General features: G+C 47.4%; 2 protein-coding genes across 3 annotated transcripts; both read left to right on the forward strand.

Annotated features, from left to right (window-relative positions):
• Positions 1-90: 90 nt before the first annotated feature.
• ei24 (EI24 autophagy associated transmembrane protein) lies at positions 91-10,530 on the forward strand. Its single transcript, XM_088619286.1, has 11 exons — positions 91-247; positions 1,687-1,820; positions 2,466-2,611; positions 3,561-3,621; positions 4,063-4,129; positions 4,885-5,009; positions 5,096-5,215; positions 5,902-6,013; positions 6,629-6,740; positions 7,091-7,165; positions 7,484-10,530. Exons 2-11 carry the CDS (start codon positions 1,779-1,781, stop codon positions 7,644-7,646), a joined length of 1,023 nt encoding a protein of 340 aa, XP_088475412.1. The 5' UTR covers positions 91-247; positions 1,687-1,778; the 3' UTR covers positions 7,647-10,530.
• Positions 10,531-11,035: 505 nt separating this feature from the next.
• On the forward strand, positions 11,036-21,840 carry stt3a (STT3 oligosaccharyltransferase complex catalytic subunit A). 2 transcript variants are annotated; one of them, XM_088619239.1, is made up of 18 exons: positions 11,036-11,186; positions 12,922-13,043; positions 13,371-13,431; positions 13,615-13,736; positions 14,413-14,558; positions 14,795-14,885; positions 14,992-15,098; positions 15,952-16,116; positions 16,419-16,599; positions 17,214-17,369; positions 17,613-17,704; positions 18,401-18,556; positions 19,053-19,241; positions 19,610-19,726; positions 19,908-20,010; positions 20,386-20,574; positions 21,258-21,373; positions 21,503-21,840. In XM_088619239.1, exons 2-18 carry the CDS (start codon positions 12,956-12,958, stop codon positions 21,539-21,541), a joined length of 2,118 nt encoding a protein of 705 aa, XP_088475365.1. In that variant the 5' UTR covers positions 11,036-11,186; positions 12,922-12,955; the 3' UTR covers positions 21,542-21,840. The 2 variants fall into 2 exon arrangements, with proteins under 2 accessions (XP_088475365.1, XP_088475366.1); XM_088619240.1 differs by having other exon boundaries at positions 11,152-11,309.
• Positions 21,841-23,336: the final 1,496 nt, after the last annotated feature.

Here is a 23,336-nt window from a genome sequence, read left to right on the forward strand (position 1 = left end):
ATTTTTAAACAGAAGTAGACTACCGTATTTCGTATTTCCCGCTCCGACCACCTTTCGTTTCTATTTTGACTACATATCCCATGAGTCTAAGTATCCGCTGATATGGAGCATGCGTACTGCTGCACGGTGGCGGGCCTGGTCGCGCCAGGCTGGGGGTTGTTTTTGTAAATGTGAGAATCACAAAAGGAGTAAATTAGAGAGCTACAAAAGAGGCGAAGGGAGTCTTTAAACGAAGGAGTTACATGAGGTAAGACAGATCAGCAACAGTCTGATAAGTCTGGTGCCCAAAATGTTGCTTTTCGGGCTGTCGCTGGAAAAGGGTTTCATGCGGGTAGCTGTTGTGTGTGTTTTTTGAGCTTTGCATGATGACAGCTGGTTAATGTATATATGTAGAGCTGTTGAGAAATACGTGACTTGATCTGAACAACAGCAAGATATTGAGCTGCTGAGCTCTTAAAAGACAGTGAAGGTGGGGGATTAACATCTCTTTGCTTTTCGCGAAACATAAACGTGCAATGTGTATTAAATGTATGACAACTAATAATATAGATTGATCGATTATGCTATGGTGCCCAACAACAAAGACATTGTGTCAGGAAATATGCATCACTTAAACTCCGCTAACTGGAAGCTTGCTAGCTGCTTAATGGCTTTAAATGTCTTTATTCTTGTCTGTGCTTTACTTTTTTCGTTGAATGTCATTCTCCCCTGTTGGACTTTTATTTTCTCGGTTTTTGGTAATGGAAGCACTTAACCTTGTTTTATTGTGAAAAGTGAAATCCTCTCTGATCACTACGTTATAACCGTTCCTTCTTCTAACCTTTACGTTGTTTTAACCTGTTAGACAACCATGAAATCGAAAGTTATTTGATGTTCATGTTATGGATTTGATGTTGGCATAAATGACCATTAGACTGCGTACTTTTGAAACAATGGGGTATAATACATATACACTGTAAATATACACACACGTGATCCCTATATCATAAGCCATAAATCAGGATCGTTAAACACATATTTCCACACCTCTTCCGCGTCTGAGATTTTGCTCTATGGAAGGACCCAAGACAAGCGAGTCGCTCTTTCTGAGGACCCTGAGAAGGTTTTCCTCTATTTTAATGTGGCTTTTAAAATGTTCTTTTAGGAGGCGATTCTACCCTTCTGTTACTGGTGAGCTTTGATACTAATAATTATAAATTCCTGTTTAAGCCCATTTCTTAATGACAGCTTAAAGTTGTAGCAACTGTTTCCGTTTTCATCTTGAATTCAATCAACGAATGAAGTAGCAAGATAGCATAGTCCGTTCCACGTCTAACTAAAACGGTGCTAACGCCGAACTATGACAAACTATGAATGACAAACTAGCAACATAAACTGCGCGTTTGAGGCCGTTCCTTGTCACAGTATGGGGAATGAAAACTGCGGGTCATATCCCCATAACTGTAAGAGCCCTTCAAAGCTCATCTTTAAGACCTATTTATTTATACAATCCAGCCTGTACAGAAGGGCAGATCCCAATAGGCTTTGTATTTCAAAACCATGTGAATAAGTCTTTTCCTGGAGCAGTTTGCACATGGGCCACTCGCAGAAGAATGTGGGGGAACTGAGCCCGCTAACTTTCTCTCTTAACAGTACCGGGCTCATGTTCTTTGCTCCTGAGATAAAGGAGTCTTTGCTTGCTTGCAGGTTCTTGGGATTTCTCCTGGCCAGCATGAGTGCTTCCCAGATTCCAAACCCCTCTTCCTTCTGCAGTTGATGACTTGGGAGATGAGCCAGTGATGGCAGACAGTGTCAGGACCTTCCTTTATGGTGTTGCAACGGTCAGGAATCACCCTCTGTCTTCCCGTTTTTTTTCCCACGTTTCCACCTTGGGAATGTAGCAAATGCAGTAGAGAATGTTTCCTCTGTTAAGACAGTACTAAACTAAACTAAACTGGGTTTTTAGGTTTTTTGCCTAAAAACCCAGTCAATAAAGGGTTAAATTCCAGAGAAGCACTTAAAAGAAAATCCCGGTCAGCTGGGGTGTGAAGTTGGCTGTGAAATATTTGGAAACTCCAAACCATAAACTCCCCACGCATCCACAGTAAAATTGAGAGACTTAAGCAATTGCTTTAAATGATAGCGGCCGTAGAAATGAACACAGGTTTTTAGTTTAAGGACCACCCAATGTTACACAAATATAAGGACGCAGAGAAAGGAGAATTAAAAAAAATAATAATTTCTTTCTGAAAAAGTTCAGCTTTTGAAGTTCTGTGAAAATGGCAAAATACCCAAATGATTGCCGCTTCAAAACTGTTTTCGGATTTTACGCTTGCTCCCAACGGAAGTGTGTTCCTTGGCCAGCACGGCACCTGGCAGGCGGGAGAAACTGGGTTTCCGGCCAGCCGTTGAGAGACGGGGACACCTTGGCCCGGGGTTGCCCTCCTTCCCTGTGTCACGCCTTGCCCGTTTCCATGCCTCCCCAGGGGATTAAGGATTCCATTCTCGGGATCGGGACCATCTCCAAGCTAGATGCCCGCATTCAGCAGAAGAGGGAGGAGCAGAGGCGGCGGCGGGCCAGTGGCGCGCTGGCGCAGAGGCGGGCGCAGAGCGAGGAGCGCCGGCAGGAAAGGTAACCCCACCCCCCCAAACCCCGACGGAGAACGGCAGCCCCATTGTGGGGAAGAGGCCCAAGGGGTGTTTGTCGCACTGTGGTTCCACTTTCAAAGGCACCTTCATTGCACACCACAGAGTGTTTCACTTGAAGTCGGTTCTCTGCCCTCTGGTTCCCCCCCAAGCCCTGTGACATGGCAGGTCTAATTCTTTAGCTACGTAATTGTATGACTTATAACCAGATTGCATGGTGTTTTAGAATAATAATTGCTCACACTTATATAGCGCTTTTATGGACCCTCCACTCAAAGCGCTTTACCTGTAATGGGGACTCCACAGCCCCCATTACCAGCCCCCACCAGGATGATGCGACGGCAGCTATAGTGCGCCAGTACGCTCACCACACATCAGCTCTCAGTGGGGAGGAGACCAGAGTGATGAAGCCAGTTCAGAGACGGGGATTATTAGGAGGTCTTGACTGGTAAGGGCCAGGGGGAAATTTAGCCAGGACGCCGGGGTTACACCCCTACTCTTTTCAAGAAACTCCCTGGGATTTTTAATGACCACAGAGAGTCAGAGTCAGTCTGAGAGCCTTTAAGAGTATAGTGTCCCTGTCACGATACTGGAGCATTAGGACCCACACAGACTGCAGGGTGAGCGCCCCCTGCTGGCCCCACTAACACTTCGTCCAGCAGCAGCCTTAGTTTCTCCCAGGAGGTCTCCCATCCAGGTACTGACCAGGCTCACACCTGCTGAGCTTCAGGGTGATATGACTGCCGGCAATAGGTATATTATAGGTAACTGTGATTTTAATGAAGTGAATTAGCTTAATTGACAACTCGGGCTGGAACAAGAACCAGAAGAGACGAGGTCTCCCAGGAAGTGAGTTAGACAGCCCAGCTGTAAACAGCTGTAGAGCGGATAAAATTCTTCCTTGCCTGACTGTAGTGTTGTGTGTTTTCCCTCAGTGATCCCAAGTTAGCCAGCCGGATTCTGCAGTGCTGTGCGTGGAATGGAGGCGTTTTCTGGGTAAAGTTTTTTTTCGTTCTGTAATTTGTAGGTGCTGCCACTGTAGAACTGTGAACTCAAATCAGACTGCGAGCAATAAAAGTGAAATTTTATCTAACAGTTGTGTAGTCATTTGCCATCATTGTGCGTGTACTTGCATGGCAAGATTATTTTCCTGGCAGTAACTATTCATATGTTGAAAAAGTGACATTGTGTAAAATCTCAGGTGCATCTGTAATTGTGAACAGTTTCTGCAGTAAAATTACAATCCAGGAGTTTCTGCTGTTCATTTTCAGTAAGTGCTCCATCAAGAGCTCCAACGTTACACAATCTGAATAGGAATCGAAACTTGCAAATGATTTTATGATGAGAATATGTTGGACGATGAGGGGTGTGAATGTCTTGAAAGAAATAGCAATATGTGTAGGATTTTATGACCGTTTGTTTTGTTTTCTCTCACAGCTCAGTCTATTCCTTTTCTACCGGGTGTTTATCCCACTTCTTCAGACTCTTACGGCAAGAATTATCGGTATGTGTGGCTTCTCGGGTCAACCTCCAACTCTTTTCCGTGCGGATTCATTGTTCCGATGCATCCCGGCATGGCTGCATGGAATCACCTGGACTCCTGTAGCTTACAGAGCGACGTCTTGTAACTCAGCAGTATGAAGTGGAGCCAGAGAGGAAGAGAACAGCCTGTGGGCGGTGCACGGGTTTTCATAGGAATAAGCACACGTTGAATACACATTGAGATATGTTCTGCCTACTTCCTGTGCTGATTGTGTGCAGATGTAATTTGGCCTGGATAAGGGCGTCTGCTAAACCAGTAATGAAGCTGCCTTTTGAATTCTATTTATATGACTTTTCTCCTCTTTCCATCTTCCTGCTGGGTGGTGTAGCTGCCTAGGCTACATTTTTGTATATACTGTTTACACAAGGCTTATAACCCTATACGCAGCTTTTATATTCTAGATCCAGTTCAGGTTTATTGCCGTATGTACCTTTGTACAATGAAATGCTTACCTGCGTGTATTCCTGATTAATGACATGAACATTAACAGGGTAGCAGCTATCATTTTAACTAGCATTTAGATAGCAGCTGTGTACAAAAGTTCAGCAGTAGCCGTATTTTGAGTTCAGGGCACAAACTGAGGAGTGTGCCTGGGGGCGGATTTAAGAGGAGGAGCTGAGGAGTCAACAGGGGGTCTTGTTTTGATCGGTGTGATGCAGCTGCAGCAGCTCCTGTCTTGGCTTGTAAGATCTCCCAAAGTCTCTCATCTTTTTCAGGCGACCCCTCTTTACACGGCGATGTCTGGTCCTGGCTCGAGTTCATCCTGACGTCCGTGTTCAGTGCCCTCTGGGTGCTGCCTCTCTTCGTGCTCAGTAAAATTGTCAACGCCATTTGGTTCCAGGTGGGGTTTGAACAAACTTCGCGTTGAGGGCTTTATTGTGTGGGGGAGAATGCAGTGTTGAGAATTCTTCTGATCCTCTCCCTCAGGATATTGCGGATCTTGCGTTTGAGGTGTCAGGCCGGAAACCTCAGCCCTTTCCCAGTGTCAGTAAGATCATTGCTGACATGCTGTTCAACCTCCTGCTGCAAGCGCTCTTCCTCATTCAGGTGCTCGTCTCTGTTTATTTGGTATTCCAGATGCACTTGGCTTAAATTTGGCCAGCAGCTATATCACCCTGCAACTCTCAACTGGCTTACCCACTGAAGCTCAGCAGGTGTGAGCCTGGTCAGTACCTGGATGAGAGACCTCCTGGGAAGCTATGGTTGCTGCTGGAAGTGGTGTTAGGGGGGCCAGTAGGGGGCGCTCACCCTGCGGTCTGTGTGGGTCCTACTGCCCCGGTATAGTGGGGGGAGGACACTATACTGTAGTGGATGCCGTCTTTCGGATGAGACGTTAAACCGAGGTCCTGACTCTCAGTGGTCATTCTCGATAAGAGTAGGGAGTTATCCCGGTGTCCGGGCCTAATCTCCCCCCTCGGCCTTTACCGTGGCCTCCAAATTGTCCGCATGTATGATCGGCCTGCACTGGCCCTGGGATGGACTGGTGTCCCATCCAAGGCGTACCCTGCCTTGCGCTCGTTGCTTGCTGGGTACACCGTGACACCGTATGGTATAAAGCGGTTTGGCCAATGACGTGACATGACCTGACATGACTTTGCTCAAATTGCTTAATCTCCATGAATGCTCCTTCCAAGTGTTGAGACTCTGCTTATTAAAAATCCTCGACCGGTTTACCCTGTGCAGTCGGGTGTCATCTGATTCTGGTGTGATGGCGTTGCTTCTGTCCTTTTCAGGGTATGATCGTCAGCCTCTTCCCCATCGACGTGGTTGGTCAGATGATCAGCCTTCTCCACATGTCCCTGCTCTACTCTCTGTACTGCTTTGAGTACCGCTGGTTCAACCACGGTGAGCGTGCACTTCAGGCCAGCAGCAAAAACAAAGAGCTGCCGGCCTGCAAGCCACCCATTTCATCTCTGGGTATTGCTCGGCCCTGCTGTTGAAATACACATTGTCAGTATGGGGGGGGGGGCCCTCCCGTTAGCTTTTAGGAAGCTGATTTCCAGAAAAATCCCGTTTCAGGAAGAAAACGGGTCATCAATACTTAAACAATCAATACAAAATCATTTGTTTCCCCGGTTTCTCTGAGATGTAAGGCTTTGGAACGTCTCCTGCAAGTGTTTGAATTGAGATGCTCGATCTAGATGCAGATTTGCCGCAGCCTGTGGCATGAATGTGTGACGTGTGGAAATAAATATTCTGTGTTTTTTGAGCTGAGGCCCATTACTGAGTGCGGGGCAAGCAGCAGGAAGGAAGCACAGCCGTGCTTTCTAAGTACAAGACATGCAAAAAATGCTCCTTAAGACATAGTTGTGATTGATTTATGTGAGTTACTTGTATGCATGTTCTGGTGATGTAGTGAGAGTACCAAGTAGTCTATAGCCAACTGAGTGCCAGGATGAAGTTGTGTTTCGCGGCTTCAGATCTATGTACATTCAGATCCTGTTTTCACCTGTTCCATAGGTATCGAGATGCACCAGCGGCTCTCAAACATAGAGAGAAACTGGCCCTACTACTTTGGTTTTGGTTTGCCAATGGCTCTTCTCACTGCCCTGCCATCTTCCTATATCATCAGGTATGACTGGAATGTTTTAAACCTTTAAGGCTGTTTTCGTGCTTCTGGACTTGAGTGCAAATAGAGCCACCCTATAACCCAGATGTTAGCAGCTCTGTGTTGTGAGACAAGTGTGACTGAGATTCTTCAGTGTGGCGCAGATTCGCCTGCTGGGGGTTTCAGTGGTGCCATTCGCTCTTGCCTCCATACCCAACAGCCACCTCTCTGATTTTCCAGAAATCCGTGGGCTCATGGTGAATTCAATGCCAATCGAAAGGCCAGTGTCAATTCCAAAGGGGGGAGGGCTTGTGGAAAGAGCTTTTCTTAACCACAAACATGTGGAATGATTATGCCTTTTCTTTCTCTCCTAGTGGCTGCCTGTTCTCAATCCTCTTCCCTCTCTTCATCATCAGCGCAAATGAGGCCAAGAGTCCTGTCAAACCTTAGTGAGTCCCACACTCCGTTCTTCCTCCTGCGCCTGCAGAAATCTACAGTTGTTTAGTCAGCTTTAAATCTTAAAATCCGCTGCATGTAGATTGTATCGGTTACCTCCTGGAATTCTAGATTCCCTCTCCTTGCATGTGAACCCTTTCATAGACAGTGTTTGAGAAGCGGCGTAGTGGTATTTAGAGAATGGTAAGAACCAAGGATGTTCGCAGTAGGCTTCCTTGAAGGTACTTTTACACTGTGGGTAGGGCTTGCTGCTGGTTTTCCAGTTAAACACCTCTGCCTCTTCGCCTTCTGTCCCCCCCCACCTCCTCCAGTCACTTTCAGCTGCGTCTGTTCTCCCTGGTGGTCCTCATCAGCAACAAGCTGTTCCACAAGACCATGAACCTGCAGTCTTCGCTCACGGCCGCGGCCCCCTGCGAGCGGCTGGCCTCTCCCCGCGCCTCCCCGGCCCGCCAGCGCCCCCTGCTGGCACAGTGAGGAGAGCAGGGAAGGGCAGCCTGGACAACGACACACTCCACGTGGCCCTACCGGGGGTCCCGGGCTTCAGACCACTCAGGCAAAACAAGGTCTCAATGGCTCTAGTTTCATTTCCTGGAATTGTTTGTTGTTGTTGTTGTTGTTGTTGTTGTTGTTGTTTTTTAGACTGATTCATGCTGGAGCGTTTTCTCGTCCTGTTTGAAATGAATTAGGAGCAGACGTTCTTTTTTTTTTTTTCCAAGAAAATGCTACGGTTTGGACTGCTCTGTGCCTGAGACCGCTTGTGTTTCGATTTCCAAGGGGGCGGGTGGTGTGAGGAGTGTGCAGAAAATGTGCCATTATGCCCATGTTAATAGTATTGTTCCAGCTGACGAAAGCACAGACACCACTTGTGCAAAAGCAGATGTGCAGAATTTTTGTTTTTTCTTCCGTTTGCTTGTTTACATGCTGAAGCTTCTAACCTGCAAACTCCACCCGGTGGTCACAGCTAACCCAGGATCAAGCGGACTAGGAAATCAAACTCAGACGTCCATGTGTTGTGTGCAATAGTCTAGTTCGTGCTGCGCGAGTATCAAGGAGCAGGGAAATTAGGTAAAAGTGAGCGTTACTTAAAGTACACCAAAAAAGCCATCCAGATGTCCTGTTGGTGGTGTCACAGACTGAAACACATAGGCTGTAGTATTACTGTGAAGTTGCCTCCAAGCATTTTCTTTGCCTGCCAAGATGTGTGTTTGGTGACGTGCTGTCTTAAAAGAGGAATGGATGCAAGCAGGTCTTTCCTTCAGTAATTTTAGGATGGTATCTTTATGGGATGTCAGCTTCTAAGTACTTTAATGGTCTGGATGTTGATATGGCAGTTTTCTCTCTATTTGGATCAGACTGCGGTTTGGTTTTCTTTTTTAATACCATTCTGAACTTCTGCACAAATTCAGGGATTTAGCAACTGCAGTGGACCTGAAGTTCCCCAGACCATACTCTGTTCCCATGTAGTAAAAAAAAACTCCGAAGATGAAGACATCTTCTGTTGGCTCTGGGGAAGAAATCTTTATCCTCTTCAGCCCCTGGCGCTGATCTGGACTTGTGGAAGATGACGTTTTCCCTCCTTCCGACCCTAACGTTTGTGTAGTGACATGTGGAAGTACTTGAAGTGGGTGGTGATGACATTGAAAGAGAGACTATTTTCCTTCACGTGAGAATTACACTGTATGTTATTTTAAATAAAAACTGTATAAGGATTGTCTTGAGGAAAAAAAAAACAGTTTGTCTGTTGTCCAGGAATAAGATTAAAGACCTTCAATGACCCTACAAACTTGTATTTGTTAGATATCTTTAGAATATAAGTGGAAGTCTGTAGAGAGATCAGTGATACATACCTTGAATGCTGTAACGTTTTTGTGAAGAGAATTGTCCACATTGGTAATTCTGTGTTGGATGCTTAAGCCTTTGTCCTTTTGCATGTCTGCTACTTTTGAGGCAGGGATTTCAGGTCATCCTCAGTGTAAGAAATAGAAAGTCCGAAGAAGCTTCATGTTTTAAGGAAAAAAAGTGCCTCATTTTGAAGTAGAAGCTCAACTGTTCTCAACATTGGGCTGAATGTTTTTTTTTTTCACAAAGCCAGCCCTTGCACAGCAAAAATAACCATTTCCTCTTCAGATGAGCTTGCCTCCGCCATGTGCTCCACTTCGTATCATCGGGCTCGTTTCCCAGCTCCAAACAGCTGACTCCCATCTGCCCTGCTGTATGGGTCTGATACATCAGGTCAGCGTGGTAGTGTCTCGGTGTGGGGCAAGAACACAAGTAAGACGTGTCGTACGAACAGAAATCTGTCCGCAAGTGGACTTTCGTCTAAAATGTTATTTTTTGGCGTGTGAAGTTGATCTCAGCCTGCATGAGTCCAGGTGTTTATAGATATGGTCATGGTAAAACCTGCCTAGGGGGCAATGGGACCCTTCAAACAGACAAATAGGTACTGCAAACAAAACCGAAGACACTCTGCCAAACTCCCAAAACTGCTTCTGTGCTGCTCGGTCTTTGAGCCCAGATCAACTGCCCACATGGCAGTGCTGGATAGTAACCACATGGTCCAAAGTTCAGTTTTAGCCTCATCCGAATAGTTCTCGGCTGTTCTGCTGCTTCCTGCATTGCACATCCTGCAGGTGCTTGAGAAGCAATGGAGCCACTCCCTCTGGTCTTCGCCTTGGCGGGGCTCGGATGCCTTGAGTCTGTGTCTCTGTGTCCGTGCGCACACGTGAGGAAAGGCACAAGCGAGGCACCGGCAGCGTCTCGGAACACCGGAGCAAAGTGAGCTGGGACTCGGCTCTGAACCTTGTTTGGTGAAGTGGTTCTCTGTGATGCCCCAGTTTCCGAAACCTGGTGGCTCGTGGGACTGCGGCTGACCGTGACCAGGATTTCCCAAAAGGAAGCTCGCAGTTGGCTCGATATTGCCGTGGGTAGGTGTGGGATGAGTCAGTTGGCGCACTCGGGGCTTGCAGTGAAGCGGCAATGCCTGCAACCTCCCAGGTGCCCTGCAGGCTTCGCGCGGCGTCAGAGAGGGAGGGACAAGTCTCTCCTCAGTCACTTCTGGACCTGCCCAATGTCTCTGGCTCTCAAAACATGAATGGCTCAATGGAGGGGTTGTCGGCGATACACAAATCCGCAACAGAAGAAAAAAAAACTGGTGTTTCTTAAATTCATAACAAAAAGTGTTTACCCGTTATATAGGTCTGTAACAGTTGTAAGCTCTTGATGGTACTGTTAAAGCCATTGAAATGACTGCAACAGGAGCATACAAAGCCAAGTCTGCAGGTTAACTGTTGTGAGTGAAGTTTTGTAAAAGTATTATGCATTTCTTTCAATAAACTTTATTACGCTATATTAACATAAACTGAAAGTGTCATTTATCGTCCCAGAGTACGTGCAATCAAGGTTATCTGGCTCGGGAGTGAAAACATGGCCCTGTTTTTGTTGGAGCGAAAATTAAGGGCAGACCATTCGGTGCTCCAATAATGGGAAGCTGGCCAAGTGTTATCTTTGGGTGCCGGATATGTGTGGGCAGCCGGGAATAACCTGGCGTCCTGAATTATTTCTTAAAGTGTTGTGCATGTTACTTCCCTTGAAGGTGTGTTTTCGGGGAAGGGGAGTACGTAAGCAAGACTTCGGGAGGGGAAAAAAACAGTATTACTGTATTTCTGTACTATAAACCCTTTGCGTTTCATTAGTAAATCGCCTCCAACGTCGCGGGGTCGCTGCAGTGAAAGCACTCCGCTTTGAATTCGCTTCCGCTCCTTGCTAAATGGGACACGTCACTGCTGGAGCAGCAGAGAAACTTGACTAGTCTTCGTGGGCGCGCCTGCCTGGCTGTTGATGGACGTCTGCCTGGCCAATCCAAAAGTGCCCAGCGTCCCGATCGCCGAGGAATAGCCAATAGAAGACTGCACCGGCCTAGTGGGGCGGGGCGTAGCCACTTTCAGGGTAGTGTGAGTCGGAAAGGTTTAGTGTGAGAAGCTGGAGCCGTGGAGGGGTTAGAGGGACTGATAGAAGGTAATTAACACAACTAATTGTTCAGTAAGACAACATCAATTTTCACAACATCGCTACAGCATGTGCAGCTGAAAGCCCGACAGCGGCTGTTGTCAGGAGTCAAAATAGAGTCTTTTTTTGCAGGTAATTTAGAAGCTTCTGTTCCATCTGCAAGCCATCCATACGTAGCTAACTATTCTAACCAGCACCTGGATTTGCACAAAAATTACCAAGCGCAATAATTAAGATAACCGCGAAGCATGCGTGCATTTAGCGGAGTTGTAAGAGGTTGTGGGGTGTGGGAGAACAGCTGCGGTTTACTTTAAAAGCGTTTTGACAAAGCGATATTCGTTAACACTGGCATAATGCAACTTTCTTGCCTCGTATTTTATCGTTTCTATTTGTGCACTAAATTCTGTTCCAGTTCTGTTTTTTTTTTAACTGGAAAATAGGCCAACAGAAGGTCACATTCCTGTTTTGGGGTTTGAGTAAACAGTTTACCGACTTCACTCCTGTAACCGCCTTAGTTTCTTGGACACGGGTTGCTTTTGTAAATCTTCCTGAATGCCGGAGCTCTTAATTGCTTGTAACCCTCAGCGGTGACTTCGATCAGATCTCTTCCTCTCTGCAAGTTAGTGATTTATTCTCAGGTGCTGTGAACGTGATCCCAAGAGAATCCTAGGGCCCGGACTCCTATCTCTAAACATCGTTTCTAATGTTTCTTATCCCGAAGACCAGTGTAAATGAAAGCTGTTCTCAGAAACAAGCGTGAGAAACGTTTCGTTCGGGGTGTTTTAAGTCGTTGTGAGAGCAGTTACTTTGCTGTAATGCTGTTAATTTCCCATTTTTATTTAAAACCGCTTTTACTATCCCTTCAGTGTTTTATAGATTTGTTTCCCCCCGCCTTTTATACAGTCTATAAAGCCTGCATGCAGTCTGCTTTACATTTTAAACAGCAGTGTCAAGTTAAATCAAAGTAGTCCAGTCCTGATCCTGGAGGGCCAGCGTACCTCCAGGTTTTCATTCCAACTCTGCTTTTAACCGTGTAACTCGGGCTTAATTATTGGCTGAATTCAGCCCATTTAACAGCTTCCCCCAACTCTTCAGGTGCAGACAAACTTAACCATCCAGTGCCAGGATTGCACATCCCTGGGTTAAATAGTGTGGGGAAAAATAGAATATCATGCTCTTTGTGTCTCTGTGTCTTTGGACTGGTGTTTTAAAAGGAGTTTGAACAGTTGTGCTCTGAATACAATGTGAGAATCTGCAAATCCTTAAATTCAGGAGGTGATGGGATGTGAAACCACATAACTGTGTATCATACCCGACACCAGTGCTGTTAGGCAGCGGTGTGGCAGAGTGGATCAGGGTCTGGACTCCTCACTAGAAGGTTGTAGGTTCTGATCCTGGGGCAGTGCTGTTATAGGCTTGAGTAAGCTACAAACGTGCATCACTTTGGGTGTAGCCAAGTGCAAACCATAAAGAACGTAATAAAAGCCCAGGCATCCATCTACACTGTGCTCCTCTATCTCTCTCTCTCCTTCGATCTATCCCTGCACCTGTGTGCTCTGAGTGTATCATGCGCTCACGCGAGCCACCATTTCACCTGAGCCTGCTGAACAAACAAGGTGCTTGGGATTGTACTGTACATCAAGATGCAGGCCTGATATTCTGAGGCTCTTGGCAAGAGGATGGCCAGCAAGTGCAGCTCTCTGTTCGTCTCGCCCCTCTGACCACTCCCTTCCCTCCTCTGCAGGTGTTAAGGTCGAGAGCCCCCTCCCCGTGCGAAGATGACGAAGTTGGGCTTCCTCCGGCTCTCCTACGAGAAGCAGGACACCCTCCTCAAGCTGCTCATCCTGTCCATGGCAGCAGTGCTGTGTGAGTGTCCGACCGTGACGAGGAGCGGGATGGTGGTTGGTAAACAGCAGACGGTTTGCCCATATCCAGCCCATATTGACCCCTGCCAATGTGAAAATGGGCATCGGTGCTCTGAGAAATGGCTTCTGGACTTAGCTGGAAGGCTGTGGGTTTGAATCCCTGATGGTGTTATGCCCTTGAACAAGGCGCTTCACTCAGTTTGCTCAAGTAGAATAATGCTCAGCTGTACAAATGATTACAAGTTTGGATAAAAGCGTCTGCTAAAATGAATAAGATGAATGTGCCGCAGTCGGGGTGACCTCTGACCTCTGACCTCGTGTTCTGCAGCCTTTTCCACCCGGCTCTTCTCCGTGTTGCGGTTCGAGAGCGTGATCCACGAATTTGACCCGTAAGTTTGTTTGTTTGTTTCTGGCTTTTACTTGGTCTCCTTGTGTACTTAAACCCACAACTACCTTTTAAAAAAATAATCCCGTCTAGTCCGGGGCTTTGGTCTTGAGGGGAAAATGCTTCAGTTCAAAACGGCAGTTGGATCACAGTGTGCGCACTTTGTGTTGTGTGTTTGCGTTCCCAGATACTTCAACTACCGGACCACCCGCTTCCTGGCAGAAGAAGGCTTCTACAAGTTTCACAACTGGTTCGATGACAGAGCCTGGTACCCCCTGGGGAGAATTATTGGGGGCACTATCTATCCAGGTTGGGCTCTAGAGGTTGACAGAGAAAATAGTGCTTTGGTATGCAGTCAGTCTGAATCTGGGATCCAGGAACTGCAGATTATTACACTTTGGCCTGAGGGGAAGGTTACATCCTAGTTTAAAAGCAGTTGACATGATTCCTGCGTGACCAGGCATTTGTGGAAAGCACCTGGAGCGCACACAGCTATCCAGTCTTATCCACAAAGATAGTCGTGCTTTCATTTGAAAGTGCTTATGCTTTGTCTCTCCTGACGCTCCTTTCCTTTTCTGCTGGAGAGCGGAATGCGATAAAAGCTTTTTGTCATGTAATTTTAACAATGGAAGGTAAAGCTACCAACTTTGTGAAGCCCTGTTTTGTAGTTGGGGGGGAGAAATGTTGCTGTTTTCATCTGTTGGAGAGCTACCACTGTGCAGTTAGTGCAATCCTCGCATAAGGCGTATTGGAGCAGGCCCGCGTGTTCATATTGTTTGTGTTCTTACACGCGATAATGCCAAGTGACGTCTTTGCTTAATTTATGGGGACACTAGAACGCCACCCAAACAATGAGACTTGGTTGCTATATTGGTTAAGTAGATTTTTTTGCGCGTACGTCCGTAATGTTTTGTTCACGGCGTCATGCTCTCTGGGCTGCTCCGAGACGGGAACTGACAGCCTCCCCCTCTCTCCTGCCCCTCAGGGCTGATGATCACCTCGGCGGCGCTGTATCACGTGCTGCACTTCTTCCACATCACCATTGACATCCGCAACGTCTGCGTGTTCCTGGCGCCCCTCTTCTCCTCCTTCACGGCCATCGTCACGTACCACCTGACCAAGGAGCTCAAGGTGAGGCACCCCCCGCGAGGTGGGCTGAGGATGGGCACTGCTAATGTGCACAGTGCAGACACAACAGAAGGAGGCGCAAGCACCCTGTAATATTTCTCCCAGCACATCTGACTCCAGCATCTGATTCATCTAACCCAGCAATTTGCAGGATGTATTCAGCGTATACGTGACAATATACCCTTTAAGAAAATCCCTGTGTCCTCGAGTCTGTGTTTGACCACCCGTCTTCTTCCCAGGATGCAGGTGCTGGGCTCCTGGCTGCAGCTATGATCGCCGTGGTGCCAGGATACATATCGCGTTCAGTCGCCGGCTCCTACGACAATGAAGGTAGGGGGGTTCAGCAGCTCATTGCACATTTCTTAAGGTCTCGCTTGCTTTTTTTTCCCCCCTGCCGTCAGCCAATGAAGACATTAAACGCTTTCTCATCCCACAGGTATTGCCATATTCTGTATGCTGCTGACCTACTACATGTGGATCAAAGCGGTGAAGACTGGTTCCATCTACTGGTCCTCCATGTGCTCGCTGGCCTATTTTTACATGGTGAGCAGCAGAGACAGTTTTTCTTTGTCAGGCCGATTTTAGAAGTAGGTCGCCTTGGTCAGTCTCCTGTGTCTGAAGCCCTTAATGTGAAGTGTAATGCCATGAGGGGTGTCTGCTGTGCTAGAAAGTGTGCCCGTTCTTGCACAGCAGAACTGTTCCTCGGCCCAGACCGGAGCAGGGAAGGCTCTCTGCATGGAGGAGTGACTTCCCTGTGATCTTGATTAAGTTCGGTTCAATTTATTTTTATATAGCGCCTTTTATAACAAGGTTACCCCAAGGCGCTTAATAATGCAAGTAACCATACATTTTATGAAGACTGAACAGAAAAGACCAGAAGACAACGGCGAAGAGGAACGAAAAACTCCTTAGTAAGGAGAAAAAAAAAACTCTAGGGGTCCAAAGTCAACTGGCTGCCCAACCCCTTTGGGCATGGTAACATTATATAATTAAAACAAAAAAGGAAATAAATAAATGAGGGTATTAATCCATCCATCCATCCATCATGTCTTCTGTATGTCAGTACTTCATGCAGATCTCTGTAGACCAGCAAAATCCTCCTAAACGATAGCTATATCCACGATGTCCCTCTTGGATCCATGGCAGTGATGCAGCATCCAACTCAGATGATGCCCAGCCTGGGCAACATCCGGACATGTGGGGAGGAGAATAGGATAGTTTGGTCAGAACAGATGTATCTACCTGGTGGGCCAACACAGAGACACACAATGGCATTTACAGCAGCACCAGCAGCCATGGTTGCAGCAGGCTGTGATGTAAGGTGTGAGTAGGCTAGGCGGAAGTAATAGGTCTTGATTTGAATTCAGTGCCTGAGCCGCGCTCCTGTTGGTTGCAGGTGTCCTCCTGGGGCGGTTACGTGTTCCTGATCAACCTCATCCCGCTGCACGTGCTGGTTCTGATGCTGACGGGACGCTTCTCCCACAGGATCTATGTGGCCTATTGCACCGTCTACTGCTTGGGCACCATCCTCTCCATGCAGATCTCGTTTGTGGGGTTCCAGGTAAGCTCTCTGCACCAACTGTGAATCTGTCATTTAACTTCATTGCTTGGGAGGGGTAGGAAGAGTGTTGTTTCACTTTGGGGTTTTTTTTTTAAATGATTTTGTTTGCATGTGTGACCACGCAAATGCAGGAGATTGATCTTGGTGGATTGGGCTCTAAATCAACAGTAAAGCGATCAGAAAATGGGATTGTGATCTATTTTGTTGTGTGTGGAACAGGTCCCCCCGATACGTTTCTTTTTTTTTTGTCAAAGTCGTTATTTCCTCTGTCCCACCCTCTCCCTTTCTGTCCCCTCGCTCAGCCGGTGCAGTCCTCCGAGCACATGGCCGCCTTCGGCGTGTTCGGCCTCTGTCAGATCCACGCCTTTGTGGATTACCTGCGCAGCAAGCTGAACCCCCAGCAGTTCGAGATCCTCTTCAAGAGCGTCATCTCTCTGGTCGGCTTCATCCTGCTTTCCGTGGGCACAGTGCTCATGCTGACCGGTAGGGGGAGCACTTTCATTTGTTGGCTTTCAGCTGGCAGCTAATAATAAGCTAATAAGCTAATAATAATGCCTTACATCTCTGTAGTGCTTTTCTGGAAACTCCACTCAAAGTGCTTTACAGGTAATGGGGAAGCCCCCCTCCACCACTAGTGTGTAGCACAGGATGATGTCACAGCAGCCATAGTGCACCCGTATGCTCACCAGTTATCAGTGGGGAGGAGAGCTAAGTGGTGAAGCCAGTTCAGAGATGGGGATTATTAGAATGCCATGATTGGTAAAGGCCAGGGGGAAATTTGGCCAGGACACTGGGGTAACACCCCTACTCTTTGAGAAATGCCATTGTTTCTGTCATATTCCAACTAATTAGACAAATGTTTCAGTATCTTTCTAATTCAAGTGGGCGGGTGATAATTTATGGACAGCTACAGAAACGTTTGTGAACACAGTGCACACAAGCTGGACGCCGTTCAAGTTCATCCGTTTTAAAACGGCACAGCACATCCCAAGGTTGAAATGGGATTATTCAGCAGCTCTTTCTTACTTACTTCCTACTTGTATCTTTCTTTGTGGAATGAGGCTTTTTTGGGTTCGTAAAGCTCTTGGTGTTTTCAGGGAAAATCTCCCCCTGGACGGGACGCTTCTACTCCCTGCTGGATCCCTCTTACGCGAAGAACAACATCCCGATCATTGCCTCCGTGTCCGAGCACCAGCCCACCACCTGGTCCTCCTACTACTTTGACCTCCAGCTGCTGGTCTTCATGTTCCCAGGTACGGCGCGGGGCTTCGGCCAGGAGCTTTTCACTTTGCCAAAGTCACTCAAAGAGTGACGGCACTAAATTTCACACAACACCTAATGAAGCCTCTCTTTGGAGGTGTAGTAACCTATGTTGTCTTCATTGACATATCAAAACATTGTCTAAGATCCAGCTTTGCACGTGGGCAGATTCATCAGAAGGATGAATCTCGTTTCTGGTCTTTTGTTCTGATGTGTTCATTTCCCTTTCTTCCCAGTTGGGCTGTACTACTGCTTCAACAACCTCTCAGACGCCAGGATTTTCATCATCATGTATGGCGTCACAAGCATGTATTTCTCAGCTGTCATGGTAGGTTGGAACTGCCGTGTACTGAATAACAATCCTTTTCCGACTCCTGATTTAAGTGGCGATCGTCTTGTTTTAAGAAATAAATGTCATCTAGCATCCCAAGGAGCATCTTTTGGGATTAGTTTGCACAGGGGTTGGGGTCCTTATATTCCACTGTGAGTCAGGTGCCTGCTCCAAAGTAAATGAATGAGATGGTGGTGTACCCACAGTGTACGAACCAGGTCCTCCTCGTGTCTCTGTGTGCATCTACCTGTCTCTGTGTGTGACTGTCCGTGCATGTGTGGGCGTGTGTCTGTGTATGCGTGTGACTGTCCGTGTATATGTGTACATGTGTGTGACCGTCTGTGTATACGAGATAAGATAAGATCAATTTATTGGCCATATACAATTTCTTGCATTAGGAATTCGTCTTTTCGCATTCCCCAGCTTACTCTCCATGAGACACGCAGACAGGGAGAGAAGCTTGGGGTCAGAGCGCAGGGTCAGTTATTGTACGGCGCCTCTGGAGCAGTTGGGGTGAAGGGCCTTGCTCAGGGGCCCAAGGGAGTAGGATTCCTCTGCCGGCCGCAGGATACGAACCAACAACCTTCCAGCCACAGGCGCAGATCCTGTGCCACAGAGCCACCGCACCGCGTGTCTGTGCCTGCGTGTGTCTGCGTGCACACACACTATCCCTGATGGGGCCGCTCTCTGCAGGTGCGGCTGATGCTGGTTCTGGCCCCAGTGATGTGCATCCTCTCGGGGATCGGCGTCTCCCAGGTCCTCACCACCTACATGAAGAACCTGGACGTCAGCCGGCCCGACAAGAAGAGCAAGAAACAGCAGGACTCCACTTACCCCATTAAGAACGAGGTGAGTCGGGTGTCCTGGGTCCGTAACATCTGTAACGCAGCGCTGTTTACGTGTGATAGATAACACATGACAGACGGAAGCACAAAAGATACAAAAATCGCTAACTGCTGAGAGCATCTTAGCAATGCCTAGTCTGTACTGTGTGAAAAGTTACAAAAATCTGCCTGTTGACGTTGCACAGACACCTCATTGCTTGCACGTGTTTTAAAGTGAAGATTATGGAGAGGGAAAAGGAGGATTTTTCTGGGGTGGCTATAGTGTGTCTGCTGAGCCTTCATACTGTTGACACCCCAACAGCTACCTCCAATCTGTCTTAATTAAAAAGGAGACAATACACTGTACAGACACAGTACACTAAAACGAAGATTTAAATGCTGCATTTCGGGCAATCTAGCAAGGTTGCGGCCAGCAGCACCTGGACGTAGCTTGCCCATCGAGAGACGGGGGTGCCTGCTTCTCTGTCCACGTCAGTCACTCTCCCCCTCTCTCTTGGCAGGTCGCTAGTGGGATGATCCTGATCATGGCCTTCTTCCTCATCACCTACACCTTCCACTCCACCTGGGTGACCAGCGAGGCCTACTCCTCCCCCTCCATCGTCCTGTCCGCCCGCGGCGGCGACGGCAGCCGCATCATCTTCGACGACTTCCGGGAGGCCTACTACTGGCTGCGCCACAACACCCCCGAGGTCCGCGCGCCCACCCGCCCCGGGACCGCGGTGTTGTTGCATGAGCCCACCTTCCCCCGAGTCTTTTTTCATAATTATTTTAGCAGGAAACCGTGACAGTTCCACAAGCCGCTCCTCTTTTAGGCTAGGATTAAAAAAAGTTATCGTTCGTCGTACCAGACTGGTACTGCAGGGCTTAGTAGCAAAATACGTCTTCTAGTCAGGTGAAAAAGTTTTAGAAATGAGCCTTCTTCATTCAAATGGTAGATTAAAAAAAACGTCCTCAACAGATCCAGCGAGAGCACTGTCCAGCGAGAAGGCTAGTTTTTGTTTTCATCGTTGGCATGGGCTCTTACCTTGTCGTTTGTTTTGTGGTTTGTTTCCCGCAGGACGCTAAGGTGATGTCTTGGTGGGATTACGGGTACCAGATCACAGCCATGGCCAATCGAACGATCTTGGTGGACAACAACACATGGAATAACACGCACATCTCCAGAGTGGGCCAGGTGGGCAGGCTCTGTCGGCGCGTTCTCAGATCTGCACCTCCCCTGTGTATTGTCGGCCTCGCCGAGGAGCTCGGGCTCCTCGGCGGGCTCTGGGGACGCAGACCCGCAGGCGCAGGAGACTTCTGGGAATGCGTCTGCGGGTTTCATATGTCATTAACCAGACGGGTGTCCTCCTTGCCAGGCAATGGCTTCGACGGAGGAGAAGGCCTATGAGATTATGCGGGAGCTGGACGTGAGCTACGTCTTGGTGATATTCGGAGGGCTGACCGGATACTCATCAGACGGTAAGGAGAGGACGGTGCCTTTGCCGCAGTTCGGGGAATCTCTGCAGTGCGGTCATCTGGGCATGCATTTGACCCTTCCCTTCTTGATGTAGCAGGAGCCGCAGTCCTGGGCGGTGTCCTCTTTTTGATTCTGTAGACTAAAGGAATTTCAAAGAACCGCAAAATTCTGTACCGTTTTGGTAAGCGGTACTGTTTAAAAGGAAATCCCCCTTACAAAAAAAACGAGAAGGGGGTGATTGGGCATTATCTTTACTCAGAAGTTGGTTTTAACGATTTATTTCACGTACCTGAGAAAAAAAAGAGGTGTGTTCAGATTAGATTAGAGTTTTTTTGTGCGTAACCCCGAAGAGCCCCTCTCTGACGTTGCCCCCTCAGACATCAACAAGTTCCTCTGGATGGTGCGGATCGGGGGCAGCACGGACACGGGCCGGCACATCAAGGAGCACGATTACTACACCCCCACGGGCGAGTTCCGCGTGGATCGGGACGGCTCGCCGGTGCTCCTCAACTGCCTGATGTACAAGATGTGCTACTACCGCTTCGGGCAGGTCTACACCGAGGCCAGTGAGTAACCCGCGCCGGGGCTGGGTGGGGGCGTGGCGGGGCGCGTTCTGGTTGTATGAGTGACCATTCTCAATTGTATTGGGAACATAGAAAATATTTCCACTTATGGCACGGGGGCCGTACCTGGTTACGTTAACCCCACCTTTCAGTTATTCCCAAGATGCCGTGTACATCTCAAGCCAGGTCAGGAGTAATAACCCCAAGCCACTATCAGGTTTCCCAGGATCCCCCGCTGCTGTGTCTTGAATGAAGCCAGGGTATTGCTTCAGTCCCATGGCTGGACAGCCTGTTCTGCACTCCCAGAACCTGGTCCACCTGGGTGAAAACAGGCAATCCAGTCACCAGACCATATGGGAAGTGCCGCCTGGGTGATGTCTGGCAGCCATTCTGCACCTGCACCACACAATCGCCCTCCTTCGCAGGAAGTGGAGAAGCGAGCAATTGCTTCGGCAGTTCAATTAAGGAGGATTGAACAAGGCCCTGGTGGAGTTTAGCCAGGAGGCGAGGATCGTCACCCCTACTTTTCCAAACCGCGCCCCGGTCTCTTCCATGACCAACAGTCTGAAATGTTCAGATGGGTCAGGGCTGTGGATTGATGGCTGCCATACCTGTGCACAGACAGACAGACGGACTTAACGTTGCCTTCCTACTCTTTTTCATTCCCCAACCCCCCGTCCTTGCAGAGCGCCCCCCTGGCTACGACAGGGTACGAAACGCGGAGATCGGCAACAAGGACTTCGAGCTGGATGTGCTGGAGGAGGCCTACACCACAGAGCACTGGCTAGTCAGAATATACAAGGTGGGGACTCCCTCCAACGTCACACACCAGCCCCGCACCCGGAGGACTTCTCAGCATTGGAAGTCTAGAAGAGACTCACGATCCTGTTAATAAAATGGCATTTCTCTCTCTTTCTCTCTCGCTCTGCAGGTGAAAGATCTGGACAACCGTGGTCTGTCTCGGACATAATCCTCACCAATCTTCAGCTCCTCACAATCTCAGCACACAGCACTGAAGCCTTCACCTGTGAGACCTAGAACACGAGCTCAGTTTCTTTTTATACTTGCGTTTGTAATTGCAGAAAGAGATTTTTTTTTTTATTTACATGTGGGGATGGGATGCGGAATGGAACGAGGAGAATCGTGCGAAACGTCCAGCTTGATATGATTGATGCGGTTTCTGCCATCAGGGCCCAGGAGAACAAAATTGACAGTCGTGGGCTTAAAGCTTTTACTGTGGGCAAATAAAGGGAGAAAATGGGGTGAAAACCTTCTGCGTGTCTTTCTTTCCATCTTTTATTTTCCGTTATGTCACTCTTATGTCAACAAGATCAGGTTTAATGGTTAAAAACTTTTCTCAGGTATGTAGGATAATGTTGCATTTCCACCTAGAGACAATTCTCATTTCTCCCAGAATTTCAGATTTATTTCATCGAGTTTACCCTTGCTTGCTTACTTAAGTAAATCAAAGGCCAATGGGATAACATTTGAAGCTCTTTTGAAACTGTGCTTCCTTTATAGATCACAGCATAATTTTTTTTTTTTTTCCTGTCTCACATCCAACCTGTTAACCACCAGCTGACTGGATACAAAATTTTCATTTTTATCTACCTCTACATATCGTGAAAATAATTCCCCCAATCGGCTTGGATTCACAGCTAGCACTGCAGAGAATTGTGAATTAGTTTGTTTGACGGTTTCTCTGGATTTTAATGGAATGTAACAGTCCAGCTCCAAAAGAGCAGTGAGCAAAACTGACGAGTGTTGGGGGAGTTTTAAATCTCTCAAATCCTTGACTGAATGGTTTTATCAAATCACAACTCAGGCGTTTGAAATACATTTATGGCAGTTTTTTGTGGCCAAAAATAGTCTTTATAAACCCCTACTGTATATTTATATATAGATGGATGTGAACAAAGACGAAGCTGATCACCGGCGACAGAATGCTTAATAAAAGAATAATTAAACGTCACCAACTGATTCATTGTGCCCATCAAGTGCCGTATTTCAGAAAAGATACCAAACAAAAAGAGATCCTAAAACAATGATGCTTGTAGTCTTATGAAGATGGTACAGGAACCACAATCCAGTGAAGGAGGGGGGGAGTGAAATAGGTCATCTTGCTCCTAGTGCTTCTTCCATGCACAGGGATTTTAGGAGATCATTGGTTAATTTTAAACTGTCATTCTTTTTGTTCCCTGCTCCTAGAGCTGTTGATGTTTATATTTTAATGATTGTATTCATAAATGTATTTGTTTTGTTACCATAAACCAGTGCTGCAAAGATTCGCTATTCTATCCAACTGGAAATGGTGTGGTACTTAATGTTGGGTTGCCAGTCGAGAGTTCCTGGCTGTAGTTCATGCCACTTCAGCAGATCACAGCAGAACATTTCGAATGCTTTTGACATTATTGCACTTGCTGAGTCTGCGAGTCAACCATGACCCCAGCTTCCTGACATTTGAATTCAAAAGCTTGTGAAAACCTAGGTTAGGGTTTTCTCAACAGCACAAATGTGGAATTAAGTGTTAGGAAAGGGTAGGCCAAGGAACTCCAAAGATTTTCACAACTGTCTTTTAATATACTGAAGCTGCAAAACATGCATACAACACAAATTAATAGTGCAAAAATCTCCCTCTTCTTAACTAAGCTTTTTTTACTGTAGCTCATCCCTCTATTGTTTATCAGAAAGCCACTCATACTGCTGAAAATCCCAGTTTTCCCACCTTCTGCCCTGTTTGTATGGGATGCCAGAGCCACAGCGAA

Source organism: Lepisosteus platostomus, chromosome 25 (genome assembly GCF_059453375.1).
Source record: "Lepisosteus platostomus isolate fLepPlt1 chromosome 25, fLepPlt1.hap1, whole genome shotgun sequence".
Classification (NCBI taxonomy): Eukaryota; Metazoa; Chordata; class Actinopteri; order Semionotiformes; family Lepisosteidae; genus Lepisosteus; species Lepisosteus platostomus.